Genomic DNA, 17,048 nt, shown 5'->3' with positions numbered 1-17,048 from the left:
TGAGTAAAGCCCTGCAGATATAAAATGGCCATTTTACAACCTTTGATGGCCGTAAGCTGAGACCCTTACCAGGCGTTCAAACTGAAAACAGCACTGCATTAAAGAATGCAAGCGTCTGCTTCAGTTCTCAAAAGACCAGTTTTAGTAATTGGTCCTTTTTTTTAAGCTTTGAAGGCCAATAAGATGCATTTACATGTATTGGTGTATTTTGATGAGCCAGTTTAGTGCTTTGCTGCATGACTTCACATTGAACTGCAGCAAAAAATTGAGCCACTTTTTTTTTCTTGGACAAGCAGGCATCTGGGGTCATATATTCAATATTCATATGAATAAAACCCCCCAAGCTAAACTGACTGTTGGATACCAGCTTGTTGCATCAGAGCTCCAGTCACTGCTGAGTGAAATATTGTGATATACATTACGTTAATGCTTTGTTTAAAACTTTTAAAAACAGTGAACTAAACATTGTATAGTGATGCCAATTATAAACGTAGACAAAATAGTCAATAAGGTACATTGTAGTCTTAAATATTTGAACTGCACTGAACTTAACATGATTATTCAGATTGGCAAAGTGATTCATTATTGCTACTTTCTTAATAGAGTGCCAATGTCAGTCTAAACATGACTTTAGACTCATTTTTGCTATAATGGGATGGGACAAGAGAAGTCATACAATTAGCAAACTGACTCAACAATGTCTGTCCCATATCTCTCTTAAGCTAGCCAACATAAGCTAACATTAGCCAGCGTCAAGGAGAAGCTGTAGCAGCAAAAGCTATAATCTTTATAACATTATACGGCCATATAAATGAGAAAATGTGCATTTCGTTGCTCGTGAGTTTAACTTTTCATTTGTTGAGGGAAGATTTGCATGTTTTTTTATGCTAACTCACAATTTACCTTTGACCGTGTAACTTTTGTTAAACAGCAGCCATTGTGGTGAAAAGTGACAAAATGAAATTAATATACTGAAGTATACCATTACCATAAGAAGAGTCATAAAATTAGCTTACTCAGTAACGTTGGTTAGCAATATCTATATGCATATTTTTTTTTTTTTTTTTTTTAAGTTTAGCTTTAAACTGTAACAGCGTAACTTTTGTTAAAAAAAAAGCCAGTGTGGCCACAAGTGACAATGGAAGAACCAAAAGAAAAGAAGTGAGAAAATTTCAGGTTACACTTTTGGTTTTAGTGCAGTAAAGTTAGCTCACATTAGCCACCACAGGCTGCATGGGTCATACCAGACAGAGAAAAGCTGTAGCAGGAAAACCTTCAAGTCAGTTGAACTGAACAATAGGCCTTTCTCACAGCAGACATTTTCACTTGTCATAGTATGAAACGCACAGGTGTTACTAATAGCGATGGCTTATCTATTCAAGTTCTCCAGTGAGTGACAGTGAGCAAGCGTGCAGGATACCAGGATCATGAAACCAAAGCATCTAAATTGAATTAAGCCATCATTATTTTATCATTTACTCCTGTGCTGTTCTTACTGTAACATGTCAAAATGTCTCTGTGGTGTGTCTTACTGCTCATGAATTCAGCTTTTAATTTGTTACATGAACAGTGTGTTATTTCCTAATGAAATACTTCAGAGCCATCTAAAAACCAACAGTGAACACTTGGCTCTGCTGCGTTAATGGTTCTTTTCCTCTTTCTTCTTCTTGACTTCAGGGCCAGGCGATGTCCCACACCGTAACATCCCAGCACAGCTCAGCCAAGGTGGAGGGTCTGAAGGCCGCGACGCCCTACGTGGTGCAGGTCAGAGCTCGCACCGTTGCTGGATATGGACGCTACAGCAACCCCATGGACTTCAGCACCAGCCTTCACAGTAAGCACCCCCTGCCTCCTGCTTTACAGTCGGTTCCTGATGATCTGCTGCTACAGTTCTCTTAATAAAGGCTCAAGCTTCGTAGTTTTTACCACCGCCTTAATTGGCAGACATTACACTTGCAGTACAGGCCACCCTTTAATCTCTTAAATCCGGTGTCTGCTGTTATTTACTCACTTGTGTCTGTGTGTGGCACTCACTCCAGGTGACCCTCAGAAGTCAGTGCAGGACCAGCTGCCTCTCATCATCGGCTCGGCCTCCGCGGGTCTGGTGGTCATTGTTGCCTTAGTGGTTATCGCCGTTGTCTGTCTTAAGTAAGTCTTTGATTTTTTTTATCACTGAAAGCCTGAACTACATGTTTCATTTTGTTAGTTAGTCTCAGAACAAAGAGGCTCATTAAATTTTACCATTCGTTCAAAGGGTGTATACTTAATCTTTAGCTTCAAAAAGGAGCTCTCGAACAGGGAAAAAAATCAGGGCTGCCCTGTGAGTTTCATCTGATAGCCAAGTTAGATATTAGTTTCATTCGGCGTACCTGGAAAGGGTCAAGACTGATGATGTGAATGTGACTTTGTTTGTGCGCTGCTTGTTTACAGGAAGCAGCGCAGCGGCTCGGAGCTGGAGTACACTGAGAAACTGCAGCAATACAGTGAGTCTGTGTGTGTTCAGCTTGGGAAAGCTTTGGTCATGCCAGTACAGTTAACCAACTGATTCAATCAATTATCCAATCACCTGATTGAGTCAGGGAACCATTTCCCTATTTGCTTAGAGGAGGTCCTGACCACGCTGTCTGCCTCATGTTAGTCACAATACTCCTTCATACATGTGATCTTTGTGAGAAATGTTGTTTTACTGTATTTTTATGGTGTATTTTATACATTTGGCCCAGGACAGCATATAAAAATTAGCCTTCAAGGTAAACTGGCTCACTCACAGTCCATTTTTTTCTCTGTTCTCAATTAGCAATGTCCCTGATTAGGGCTGTACGTTATATTGTGCTTTTATCATCACTGCATCACGGAAGACTGTAATATTATAACAACATATTTAATTACATTCTGTCTGCTATTTTGTCTGATACGCACCATGCTGTTAACTCTTTGGCCAATAAAACGAGCCTTAGCTGTTTAACATCGCCTGATTGGTCATAATCTGCATGCACGCATGTGAGTTTTATTAGACCGGTGCTGCCGTACTGCTCTGCATGGTTGTAGGAGGGAAGTGTGACAAGATGAGTGCAGACAAGCGTGCAAATACCAGAGAAAAACTCGTAATATTTTGGATGCAGGAGAGACAACATGGCACAAGCACAGGTACTGTGCAAGACAAGAACTGAGTACACTTTAACATCTGTTTATTTATCTCATGTGATATCATCAGCGCAATATTCAATAACGTTATCACTGATCACAGATATCGTGCAGCCCTATCCCTCATCAATAAACCAATACAATTAAGTAAACATCAAGCAGATCCGATGAGCTGTAAAGTTAAGAGAAGACAAATGCACTGTACACCTGGCCAGTGGATCAAAATACATTTTGGTAAATATGCTTATTTGATTTCTTGTCGTGAGAAGATCAATACCGCTCTAATATCTCCCCATTAATGCTAAAGCAACAGGAGAGTTAGCTTAGCTTAGCATGGAGGCTAAAAAAAGCTAGCCTGCCTCTGTCCAAAGTTTTAAAAACCTGCATACCCGCCACTTTTGATGCTTACAAATTAACACATATCAAATTTGATTAAAAAAAACAACAAAGATGCCAGTTGCAGTAACTTCCTGAAGTCTTGTCGTCGCTTGTTCTGAAGGCTCATTATTCCGAAACCCCGATAGTCTGACTTGTTGCCTTCATTGGTTGGGTCGGTTACATTTAGGAATGAGGACAGAGAGTGAGCTCGGTTAGAGTTAGGATCAGAATATCAAGGTAAGCCAATCAAAGGCAGAGGAGGGCGGGTCGTGCTTTTGCCATAGTAGGAAAAAAAGTATTGTGGAAGCTGAGCTGTTGGACCTCCCGGTCTGATATTTAAAGCTAACAAAGCTTCTTCCCTGGTTGCCTTAATGTAGCAAATAACGCAGAGAAATGGACATTTGTTTTCGGGATAACGGGCTGTCATAGAAATGGGCTTTGGATCCAACCATTTCACAGACTTATGTGGCATGGCAGCGTGAGTTTTCCAGCCAACTAGCCCAGATTTCAGGAAGTAACTGCACCCTGCCACAAAAAAGTCCAGCAAGCAACCCCGCAAAAATTGTTGTTTTTACACTCGAAATAAAATCTGACAAAAAGTGAACTTTGCGCAAGCTATTTTCTCCGTCTCCCAGTCCCTTTGCCAAGCGGAGCTAACCATCTCTTAGCTTTAGCTTCATATTTGACGTAAACACATGAGAGTTGTATTTATCCTATAATCTAACTCTCAGCAGGAAAGCATATCATTCCCTAAAATTATTCATTTAATGATATTAATCAAACTTAACATAGTTTTGATAATTTTATATTGTTGTTTTTTGTTCTCTTGTACATTTGCAGTGTTTTGTTGTGTATGGATATAATAATATTTGCTCTCAACATTGTGACATTGATTTCTTCCGTATACCAAGCAAGTAAGATGCTGACTTCTCTTTTTGGCTGCCCCCTCAGTTTCTCCAGGAGTCAAAGTGTACATTGATCCTTTCACCTACGAGGACCCCAACGACGCCATCCACGAGTTTGCTAAAGAGATAGACATCTCCTGCGTGAAAATAGAAGAAGTCATCGGTGCAGGTAAACAACGCCGTTGTTTTTGTCCAAGGGGACGGCGAGGGATTCAGGTTTATTAATCATTCATTCGAGCAGGAGTGTGCCATCAGGCCCTGAGGTCTGTTCTGTAAGAGAGTCCTCTCTGGGAGAAAAGAATTCACAGAGTGTGCATGAGAGCTGCTGGTGGGAAGGATTGAAGTGAAAATCTTCTCTGTAGCTCCTCTCCCTCTCTAGTTTTTTTTTTCCTCTCCAGCAGCATGTTGTGTCCTAGCTTCACCTCAGATGACAGTCTGCTCCTTCAACTTTCCTCCTTTCTGTCTCTTTCTCTCTCCCTTGTAAACACTCGTACTCAGGCACCAAATGCAGAACCCCCAAGTTCCTCGCCCGCCCTCTGTCTCCCTCCACCGCTCCCAGGTTGCACACTCGATCAATGCGGCTCACTCCCTCTCTCCCCAACATCTTCGACCCCTGACCTCCTGTCCTTTCCTCTTCTCTTTTCTAATCCTCTCCTTCAGTTGACGCTGACCCTCAACTCTTTCAAATCAGCTCCTTCACTCCCGAATCCGACCAGTAACGCTCCCTGCACTTTCCCCCAACTTCCTCTTCCCCTCCACCCCTCCTCTTCTTTCCTCCCCCCCCTCCACCCCCCCCCCCCCCTCTCTCCCATCACCCTCACCACCATCTCCCCCTCACCCCCACCTTTTTTCTCAATCCAGGTGAATTCGGCGAGGTGTGCCGCGGACGTCTCAAGCAGCCCGGTCGCAGGGAGATGGTTGTGGCGATAAAGACACTGAAAGCCGGCTACACTGAGCGGCAGAGGCGGGACTTCCTTGCCGAGGCCTCCATCATGGGCCAGTTCGACCACCCCAACGTGATCCGGCTGGAGGGCGTCCTTACGCGGAGCTGTCCCGTCCTCATCATCACAGAATTCATGGAGAACGGAGCGCTCGATTCCTTCCTCAGGGTAAGCTTGGCGGGAGGTGCGTGCCGCAACACCTCTGACAGAGAAGATTACTTTCTGTTTGTATCAAAGCTGAGAAGAACACACACACACACACACACACACACACACACACACACACACACACACACACAGACAGACAGTCATTCACGACACCTCTGGGTTATCGGAATGTTTTACTCTCTGTGAAACACCCTGAGGCGCTCACTTGCTGAGTGATAGAGATTAAATGTGCAATATAACGCCTGGAGACAGGCATAGTGTCTCTGCTTGACGTGACTGACTGATGCTGACAGGCTTTCCAATGCACAAAGTCCTGGTGGAAAACTGTCACACAGCAGACCTTTGGATAGGTTTGCTTCAGCGTATTAGAGAGTCTTTGTAAGACTACAGAATACATTACTGATCAGAGTTTTCTGTTCAGACCACCGCCACCTACACAAACGCTGAACAAAGGCAGGATGAGAAATGAGGTGTCACACAGTACATTTCCAGCAGCGTGGGGGCTATTACATGTCATTTACATTCAATGAGATGTGTTTTCCTGCATGGCTGCACTGTGAAGAAGTCTACTTACTGTTACAGTTTGGCTGGATGAGGCTGCTAAATGCTTCTGGTGAATCGATGCAACTCTGACGGTTTTAAGAGCAGTTTATCTTTAAGTGATATACAGCCGCTTCTTTGCATAGATGATGAATCAATGATATTGATGAGCTTGTTTTAATATCGCTTAACTTTTGTGGGCTTGATGCCATATGACCGTCAGTGGTTCAGCGCTGGCTGAGGACTTGTGTTTCGTACCAGGGCCGGGTGCTGCCTTACATGTTTTGATATTTGTGCCTTGTTTTATGTAGGGATGAAATGGTTAGCAGTTCACCGTAAAAAACGATCAGTGCTTCCCACAGAATTTGAGTCGCAGCCCTGCTTTTCTTAATATATCTCTCTGTTAGTGTTTGATTTGCGAAACATAAACATGTTTTTAAGCAAAAAAAAACAGAACATAAATAAGTAAAGTATATAACTAATATTTATAACTTCTCGAATGTTAAATGTTATAATATAACGTGATGTGTAGCCTTATAGTAACTAGACTAAATACATTGTATTCTAAAATTGGCAGAATTAGAGTAAAGTTTGTAAACATATGATTAAATTAAAGTGAATAAGACTTCAATGCAGACGTAAAAATGTATTGACAATGGTAACAGCCCAAACATTAAGTCAATTAAGATGAAATTAATTAGCAACCATATTTGTAATTGATTAATTGTTAAAGTAATTTATCAAGCAAAATTAGTTTTGCTGCTACTAACTAAAGTTCATGTGTGAATTTGCTGTTTTGTATTGTTGCTCAAACAAAGGGACTATTTCGACATAGCTCCAGCCATTATTTTCATTATTTATTTTTGTCCCACCTTGTCCTCAAATGATGAGTTATCAGTCATTCTCTTTATGACATGTCAGGAAAAAAGTGAAAAGTTTGTTGTTGTATCTGCCAAAGAAAAGCATTAAGTCCACACATTTGAGAGGTCGAAGTAAATATTAAACTTTTTTTCTTGACTTACCTCTTGACTTTTGGGATAAATCAATTATCAGATAATGGCCAATTAAAGTTTTGTTGGAAACACGGACACTATCTTATTTCCTGACATTTTATAGACCGGATAATGAATCTGTTATTTGAAGATGATTAATCGATAATGACAACAATCATTAGTCGCAGTCCTACATCTGAGAGTCCAGCCTGAGCCTCTTCCCTCCTTCTCACCCACTCCTCTCAGTCAGCTGTCCCACAAATAACACAGACAAACTCCGCGGCCTGTGCTGTCCTCACCCCCGCTCCCGCCAGTGTCACACTGCCTGTGACTCAGAGGAACTCGGAGTTCTGCTCCAACAAGAAGACTATACAGTTAACTCACTCACACACACTCTCAAACTCTCCATGTGTGTCACGAACATGAGACCTTGTGCTGCAGCTCCGAGGAGACACAGGCACACTTACACACACGACATATGCACATGTAGATCCATAACAACACACACACACACACACACACACACACACACACACACACACACACACACACAACACACACACACACACACACACACACACACACACACACACACACACACCCCATGGCTTTGAAGGCCTGCTATGAATCATGGCTGTTTACACATCCATCCATTCTGCCTTGTTTTGCTGTCAGACTTCATCGGAGTGTGCCGACTACAAAGCAGAGTGTTTATGGTTTTGTCATGTCACGTCTTGTGTTCTGTGCCTTCTCTTTGTGGAGTCAAAGAAGGGATTGATTATGTCGAAAATAGATTTTTTTCTGCTTATTAGATATTCAGGTCATGGAAGAAAACCTCAGAGCATACTTTTAGATTCATCCTGGTCTCCAGAACCGCTCCCTTTTTTAATCACATAATTGTGTATTGAAATGCGATTGAATCATTTTAATTCTAACCAGGGATGCACCAGTTCAGCTGAACATCAGTATTGGCTGAGATTTGCTTTGTTGATTGTCATTAGGCAGTGGCCGAGGTTTTCTGTTGTATCGCATCAGTTTTGCTAATTCTGCATTACATTTACCTCAGAAGTTGGAGCTGGGAATGACGTCACACCCAAATTTCCTGAAATCCAGCACAACCAGATGTGCAACCAAGATACTGTTAACAATACCAGATATAGCCAGATTAACCATTATTATCAATACCAGCTGATAACAAAGCATAACACTTTATTTTGCACATACAAATATCATAGCAACAGACAGAGGTTGGACAGTATTATGTGGACAACTTTTTTAATGAGACAAAAATAAGACAAAAGAGCTAATAAACTGTGTCTTGCTATAGCTCTGAATATTGTTGATGCGCGGAGCAGCCATATAGGATGTTGAGGTCGGAAATACAACTTCGGGGGCCTGGGTTTCTTTAATTTTACGAGTCAGAAAAACAACTTCAAGGGGTGTTGCATCTGAAATTTATGACTTCAAACTCCAACAAAGCAAATGTAACACAACTTAACTGCGTCCTGTTGTCCTGGAGACAATAGAAAATGTGTTTGGGTAGAGTAGAGCTCTTCATTGGGTGCCTTTCGGACAAAAGGACTCAAAAAAACTCACTCACGATCAAAACTCACTGTCTTCACATCGGAGAACACAGCCTTTTGTTTCCCTGATAAGGCTACATTGTGAACAATGAATCTGTGCTGAAACCAGCAGGAGAGATGATGAACGTTAGCTGTTAGCAGCTGGTGGCCATGTGACAAGTTAAAAAATAAAAATAAGCCTGTTTACTAAAAGCCTAGAAAGTTTAGTTAAACTTTTTTTTAGATATTTAATTCTTTAATATGGTTAAAAACATGCCTTTATGAGTAACAGTTTAGGAGGATTGGCTTAAAAGTTGTTTGTATTATACTGTTTACTTTATACTTTATTGCCTCCGTCTCCAACCACATAACTGCAGAAGTCGTGGTATTTTAAGCTCTCACTAAGGAAACATCATTTTCATTTATGATTATTATTTCCCCTTTTCATGGGCACAACAGCCTTGGCTAACAGCTAACTGAGGTTGCACGGAGTTACATTATAAAGCCTTCAAGCTCTTTTCAGTAAAAATGAGTATTGGGTGAAGGTAAATTATAACACTGTTGTGAAAATTTAGCTTTTGGTGAGAAAATGGAATAAATACAGTTGTTTGAAGGAGAAATTGGTTGATAATTAGACAGAAATGTAAAATATATATTAGAGAAGGGAATTATGATTTATAAAATGTAAAGGATTTGGAAACAGTTATTTATAGATGTTTTTAATGTAACAGGTTATCTTAAAATGTTTCATAAATGTCTATAATTGAATGTGTGGTCATTTCAATGTAGTATACTGAAGGGCTTAATTTATTGAAAACAGTTCAGTTATTTATTTAGTTATTTATTATTATAATGAGGATTTCTTTGTATCCCTGGCACAAAAGTGAGAACAAATATCAGCAACAAGCTATTGGCTAAATTGTGATCTTAAGTATTGGCCCAGAATTTATCGATGCACTCCTAACTGTCGCTGTTCAAGTTTCGTCACAAGCCCTCCACAGTTTGGTTGCTGATCTGGAGTTCATCCCACTGTGTCACGCTTCATACACGTGAATAATTGTACATTAAACCCTGAAAGCCCTAATCTCAGATTTGTTTCATGCTTCTCAAATGTTAACATGAAAGGGCCAAAAAATGTTGCAATTCAGGGACTTTCAAATAAGGAGAATAAGCTTTGAGCAACATGCCGTTTTAATTCAGTCGACGGGACGAATTCGCTTTAATGTTCGCTAGCAAAAAAATGCAAACAAAGCTTTGTGTTAACAACCGTGCACCGCCTGTACCTGCAGCGGGTTTGTAACTCAGTTGCAGAATGGAAGAAAAATACCTGCATTTGTCTGGTTTTGATTTCAGCGCTGCAGCTCCCTTTTTGTTTTTGTGTGGAGTCAATATAGAGCCTTAATGGGTTTAGTACGACAGTAAAGAGTCTAATTAATCAGCTAATTGGACAGCATGCGTGAAAAGGTCAGCTGTCAGTGACTGTCAGGAGCAGCCGTGAAGCGTTATGACAGATGTCATGTTTATGTGGCCTCAGTGACTGATTGGCTCTCTCAGGTGCTTTCTCCTCCTCCTTATCTCCCATACTCTTTGTCTGTTTCTCTATTTTCCAACACACCCTTTTTTTCAAATTTTTTACTCCTCCTCATTCCTCCTCGTTCACTCACCGCCTCTCCTGCTCTCGCCTCCCCTCTCGCTCATGTGTTTTTGTAGCTGAATGACGGGCGCTTCACGATGACACAGCTGGTTGGGATGCTGCGTGGCATTGCTGCCGGCATGAAGTACCTGTCAGACATGAACTACGTCCACCGAGACCTCGCCGCCCGGAATATCCTGGTCAACAGCAACTTGGTCTGCAAGGTCTCTGACTTTGGCCTGTCGCGCTTCCTGGATGACACCTCCGCTGACCCCACTTACACAAGCTCCCTGGTGAGTATATGTGTGCTAACACAGTGTTTGCACACTCAGTGCATGTTTAATTGGGCTTGTTAATCTGATCCCCTTCACTTGTTTCACATGTGCATATGGATGCATGTGTGACTGTTCATGTGTGCCAATATTTGCGTTAGCGTGCGAGACCGTCTGTGAAGCGTCTATTAGCTTCTGCATGCGTGTGTTGTTATAAGACTGTTGAGTTTCCCAGGATGCTGACACCATCCCCCCTCTGTGTGTGTGTGTGTGCGAGCAGGGAGGGAAGATTCCCATCCGGTGGACGGCGCCAGAGGCCATCGCCTTCAGGAAGTTCACCTCCGCCAGCGATGTGTGGAGTTACGGCATCGTCATGTGGGAGGTGGTGTCCTATGGGGAGAGGCCTTACTGGGACATGAGCAACCAGGATGTGAGTTAAGGCTGATTTATGAATGTGCATAGGCCCTGCGCTGTTGTGAGCATTTATGCTTGTGCGGTTGTGTGTCTTCGTTGTTCTGCAAATACACTTATACACAAATCCCTAGTTGGCGGTGGGCTTTCTATACCACGATTGAGTTTCTGTGAAGTGCACTTAGGTTTCACTGTTTTAACTAACTCACCTAAAAAACGTATAAAATATGACTTAATGGGACAATTTGCTGATATTGAACCAGATTTGTATAACAATGTGGGCAGTGCTGTATATGTAAATGAACTGTTGTACATTTCCCTCCATTTTACCAGTGCCCATCTCCCCCCTCTTTTCGCTGGCTCTCAGGCTGTTGCTTGCAGTACACATTGTACTTCTTCATTTTTTTGTATGGCCACCCCCACAGATAAAGAGTAGAGAAGCGGATTGCGAAAGAGTACCACCTCTCTCTCTATTTGTCTCTCTCAAACTGCGATCAAATGATAAAACTTTGAAGTGCTAATCAAATATATACCAAGATTTTGTTACTGTTTTGCCTATTTCTCGCCTAAAATGTCTTCAGAAACATATTTTAAGTTTAGCTCTGTTTGGCTGTAATACAAGAATTTGGAGCATGAAATGGGCGCCATAACATTTCATGTTTTCTAAAAACAGAGGCTGAAAAAACTTAGAGGAAACAATAAAACTAAGGAGCATGGATTAAATATATATTGTTTGTTACCAGCTGATTAACACATTGATTCCTGTGGAAAAACAGCCAAGCTCTCATTACATCACCACCAGCGGAAGTGTTCATTGGTCCAGTCAGTGCAGTGCACTCTGGTAGTTGTAGGTTTTCTACTTCTTGAATGAAAGCACTCGCTGAAGCCCTTTTCCTCTGTTTTCTCTGGTCATGGAGCACCAATTTCAAAAGTATTTTTGTCTTTCTACTGCATAGACAGCCCAGTTTAACATAAGTACATTATTCAGCTCCATTATAACTCTTAAGGTTCACCGACAAAACAATTGTCTTTTGCTAGACACTTTTTCCCCACAAATACAACGTGCTAACGTTATTATTATTAGCCTATGGCATTTTAAATGACATACATTAGCCCAGCTGACCTTTTCTCTACTCTAATGAACCCTGGAACATTGGCAACATTTAACAAAGGAAGTGTGACAAAATATGGCTCCATTATTAGGTCTCAAGGTCCACAGACCAAAAAAATACCCTTATACAAGTGACCCCGCCCTTATATACGTGTAACTTTAAACCTCAATAAAATGTAAGCAGGGGAATATATAATATAATAAAAGAATGTACCTGTCATGATGTTACGATTAGCTATAGGGACTAAAACTGTTAAGTTGCACCAGGCTTTAAACATGGTATTTTCTGCTGTAAAGTCGGGCATTTTAACATGGGGATCTATAAGAACTGACTCTTGTTTTGGAGCCAGCTTCAAGTGGTCGTTCAAAAAAATGCAGTTTTTGGCACTTCCTTTTTGACTTTGTTTTTCGAACCCGGAGGCTGCCAGTTGGTCCAAGCAGAAGTCGGTTCAACGCAGAAGTATAAACCCCACTTCAGCCTGAAAGTCTCATGTTACAGACATATATCTATAGAACAAATGCACATTCGAGGAGTTTTATGTCTAAGTTCAAGGCCAGCTGAGAGTTTCTCTGAGCTGCTGCAGCTTTGATTTCCAGCGTGACATGTTGGACCTAGGCCTGTTCTGCTGTCTTTATCTCCTCGTTGCAGATGCTGGTGCAGCTGTGTGTCTGTGTTCTAGTTTTTACCACCTTATTTACAGCCCTAGCCTGCCCACCCTCTACAAATCCATACTGCAAAGCCTCCCCAACACACACACACACACACACACACACAAAGGAGAATTCAGGAACAGTCTTTTTTTTTTTTTACGGGCGTTGTTACCTGTAGGCTATCTGCTCTGCACAGACATCGTAACTACAGCAGAGAGCTCGCAAGGAGGAAAAAAGAAATCTCTTGGTTCCTCCTCCCTGAACAAAGTACTGAAGCAGTGTGTACACCTCCACTTTATTCTCCGAGGAATATCTGCTCTGTATTGTTCTTCAAAAAGAGAGTTGTAACGCTGATAGCAATAAAGAAAAAAAAAAAAAAGCAGCCCAAATGAAAAATGCCAGTAATGTATGTATAACTTTCATAACAAAACCCACATGCAGTAATGAAAGCATCAAAGTAGAAGCCCTCTATTGTTCCCAATAGCCTTTGTGCCACAGTCATCGCTCAATAAGCAACAGAGTCAACAAATGCGAGATATAAACAGAGGTACTCGCCGGCTGGAAGCACGACATAAAAATCAAAGGACAAGCAGCAGGAGAAGAGGGGTGCAGCAGAAATGTTTTATTGTTCCCAAATGGCAATTTTTTATTGTTGTGGGGAGTTAAAACCCATACAGAGCTTATGGAGGGAAATGCTGTTGCTAGGCGAAATCAAATCAATGAGCGAACGTTTTTGTCCTCCACTTATTGTTTTTCCTATCAATCATGCCAGTTTTGAAGTGACAACCTTGAGAATATTGTTTTTAGAGTTTTATAAAGATGCTGAAAAGAAGATTGGAATGTGTGACAGCGTGAGCCGAGAAACTGTCTAATGTAGGACATAATACAGTAACAGGGGATTATTCTTCCACCACACTAACAAAGGCCAAACAGAGTGAGCATAATACAACTGAGTCACAGCAGAATGTTAACACTTCGTAAAAGCAACACATAAAATGTCCTTAAATCCTTGTATGCAAGATATTCTGCGTTCGTATTTGCACTTCACTAAATGTGAATTTTTGTGTTTGTTAGCCGTGCTAGCAGCGCTATGTTGGTTGACTACTTTGTTTTAAAGTGAAATATCTTTACGATTTTTTGATAGATTGTGAATTAAATTACTATTGCGTTCCTCTGACTTTTCCTCTGGTGCCATGAGGAGTTGGACATTTGTGATTTCATTGATTGCCGGGAAATTAGCTACAGATTTTCAAGTTCCTCGGAGGATAAATTGAAATAACTTCGGTGATTTCTTAACTTGTCCCCTAATGTCATCCTCATGTCAAAATTGAAACGTGTCCAATACTTGAGACTGTCTCTGCCTCATACTACTGTTAGTTATTATATCATTTTAAAGACACACAAACAATCACAGCAGACAACAGAAATAAAATACATTTAGGGATACGGCCTGCTAGTAAGCTAGCTGAATGTTTGGCTTCCAGGCAGCAAACATTATTGGCATCAGTTGATGGTGAATTGCGAACTAGTTAGCTTCTGTTAAGACTGAGTTGGTACAAATGACTTATGTTAATGTATCACTAAGCAATTGGGAGTTTGACCCACTTGTTTAATCAAAGTTACAGATAATGGTTAAATAATTTAAGAAAATGATACTTGAGACCGAATGTATAGTAACTGATTTCACAAACGGGACAATAAAGCAGCCAGTAAAGTTACTGGGCAAAAAAATGAGGGGTCTGCAATCTGATTCAAGTCCAGCACTTTAATTTCTGATCCAACACTTATAAAACCAAAGACATCCCCACCATCCTCAGCTGCCCTTTATGATCAGTGCTACACAGCAGCTGTTAGCATGATAACAGGCTTAACTCAGATGATGAACAGTAAACGCTGTATGCCCAACATCAGCATGTTAGTGTCATCATGAGCATGAAGACTTTCAGAGTCCCCCTCCACTCAAAAACATTTAGTTTATATCCCCAAAAATGTCTGATCTTGACTCTGCCGACTTGTTTCGGTGCAAAGTTTGTCACAAGAGAGGCGTTTTCACGTTCCTCTACTAAAGAGGGGGGTTTTTGTGTGTTCACTCGACTAAAATCTGAGATTCAAACATACGCCTGGCAAGTTGTATTTGGCACGTCACTAATGCCAAAGTAATTGCTGTCTAATACAGAAAACACATATTAACAGCAGACCTCAACAAAACACCAGCAAATAAACCTGAAACGTCCAACGCAGAGCGGACGTGTCAGTACAGAGAGCAGAGTTAGCATTAGCATAGTGAAAGTTTTGACAGCAAACATGGCAGATGGTGCAGTTTGTGGATGTAAACCGACCCTGGAGCTTCCCTTCACTATCTACCAAAAACCCCATCTAGTAGATAATATTGTATGTTTCACAACCACCGACACTCTGTGAGCCGCTGCCATTTAGCCAGCGAGCTAATAAACAATATAAATAGAAGACTCTAACTACACTTGGCAGCTCAACGCGTCTGCTAGTTGCCAATTTTGGTTCATAACAGACTCTTCATCTTAATCTGACTGAGACTCAAACATGCCTGACTAAATCTCTGGGATGTTTCCTTAAATGCTACCGTTGAAGCACACCTAGTGCAGTCAGCGGTGATGGAGTTTCTCAATGAAGAAGAGAGAGCAGATCTGTTTCTGGCCCCTTGTTAGAGCTGATACATACTTTTAAAACGTGTCTGGAGGGGTCTTTAAAAATGACTTCCTGTCCCTCAGGTGATGACGGCGGTAGAGCAGGACTACCGGCTGCCCCCGCCCATGGACTGTCCCATGGTGCTGCACCAGCTGATGCTGGAGTGCTGGATGAAGGAGAGAAACCTGAGGCCCAAGTTCTCCCGCATCGTCAGCACCCTGGACAAGCTGCTCCGCAACGCCGCCAGCCTCAAGGTGGTGACCAGCACCTACTCAGGGTGAGTCCACATGAAGGAGCAGAGGAGGACTGACGTAACTCTCTCCAACACTTTTCTTGAATAAAGGAAGAATCCTGTCACAGTTTGTGCCGTAGCATTGTTCTCAAATTGCCTCTCTTTCATTGAAGTGAATGGAGAGAAGTTTCAAGGCGGATGGAAAGTGTTTGCGCTTGGAAAATGTGTCATATCTCAGCTCTTTTTAGGAAGCACTTCACTGTTGCCACCTTGACAAGTTCACTGTGAGATTTAGCAACTTTTTCAGACAAACTTGCTGAATTTACTTTCTAAAAGGCTGCAGAAAAAAAAAAATCTCCCTGGGTTTCAAGGCTGTGTGTGGAGGGACACTTTCTTGCAACTTCTGACCATTCTGACGAATCTCAGTTCACAAAAGCAACCGGAGTTTTCAGCAAATGCAAAAGCTAAGAGCAGAAACGCTCAAATATTTGCTAACGAATTTTCAGTAACTTTATAAAGTCTGTGGTATCGGCTGTGCAGTTTGTTGTGCTGTTAGCTGACGTGGCAGCTACTGAAGCAGACCTTTGTTAGAAATATATGCATTATTCTGCTGGGTTTTCCATATAGGCACTTTATGCTTTTGAGGGTTTTTTCCACAGTAACAGCTGAATGGTGCAAGCACAACGGGCGTGATGCAATTCTCTCTCTCTTTCACCTTGTGTGAAATTGCCCCCTGTATTGTATATGACGGCTGTGAAGTTCAGGATGAAGACTCCTCCCGGTGCAGAGACGAACGGCGCTGTGCCTCCGGGTTGTTGGAATAAGATGTCACAGTAAAACAAAATATGGCTGGCCTAAAGAGAGGCACACCAAGGTTCATGCTTGTTGGGTTTGGTTTGTTTTATGCTTTCAGTTGATTTGGGAGGATATTTCTTTGAGCTGTAGGCTTTTACTGCCAGACAAACGTCTGTCTCTTTCTCTCCAACGCCTCCCTTGGAAGTGTAGAAGTTGACTTATTCATAGGTAGCCGCCCTCACGTCGCCGAGTTGTTTTTCAACTTTGTTGTGAGCGCGGCGGCTGCAAATGTTCCAGCCATTTTTACTGACGTGTTTGTTCTGAATTTTGTTGGCCCGGCATCCAGTCAACAGTATGATTAGTGCTGGTTTTAGATGCAAGATCCTCGGCTCTGTAGTGATGTATAATGAATCAAGCGCAGATCCTCGACTGTGCGGCTCTGACTATGCGTTTCCTGTTTCCGACAGGCACAAAAGGCAGAATTCATACATACAGTATCCAGGTCTTGTGCCAGCTCCTTGGCTCACAGTTTCACTCCAACACAGAGCCCCAAGGGCGATTCCTATGCCAGGATTTGGGCTCAGTGAGGCTAATTGTGTGTGGAAATGTAATGGCTGACCTCAGTTTAATTCCCCCTATACTTGGCTGG

The 17,048-nt window shown here is 41.8% G+C and overlaps 1 protein-coding gene across 1 annotated transcript in view; it reads left to right on the top strand.

The window, feature by feature from the left end:
• Positions 1–17,048, top strand: part of ephb3a (eph receptor B3a) — a 51,975-nt gene that overhangs the window by 32,813 nt on the left and 2,114 nt on the right. Inside the window, exons 8-15 of the mRNA XM_042497547.1 lie at positions 1,678–1,834; positions 2,040–2,148; positions 2,431–2,483; positions 4,474–4,596; positions 5,289–5,536; positions 10,341–10,556; positions 10,816–10,965; positions 15,456–15,649. Of these exons, the coding sequence (XP_042353481.1) occupies positions 1,678–1,834; positions 2,040–2,148; positions 2,431–2,483; positions 4,474–4,596; positions 5,289–5,536; positions 10,341–10,556; positions 10,816–10,965; positions 15,456–15,649 (1,250 nt within the window). The remainder of the gene's footprint in view (positions 1–1,677; positions 1,835–2,039; positions 2,149–2,430; positions 2,484–4,473; positions 4,597–5,288; positions 5,537–10,340; positions 10,557–10,815; positions 10,966–15,455; positions 15,650–17,048) is intronic.

Source organism: Plectropomus leopardus, chromosome 12 (assembly GCF_008729295.1).
Source record: "Plectropomus leopardus isolate mb chromosome 12, YSFRI_Pleo_2.0, whole genome shotgun sequence".
In the NCBI taxonomy this organism is placed as follows: Eukaryota; Metazoa; Chordata; class Actinopteri; order Perciformes; family Serranidae; genus Plectropomus; species Plectropomus leopardus.
This window is presented reverse-complemented; position numbering and strand designations above follow the sequence as displayed.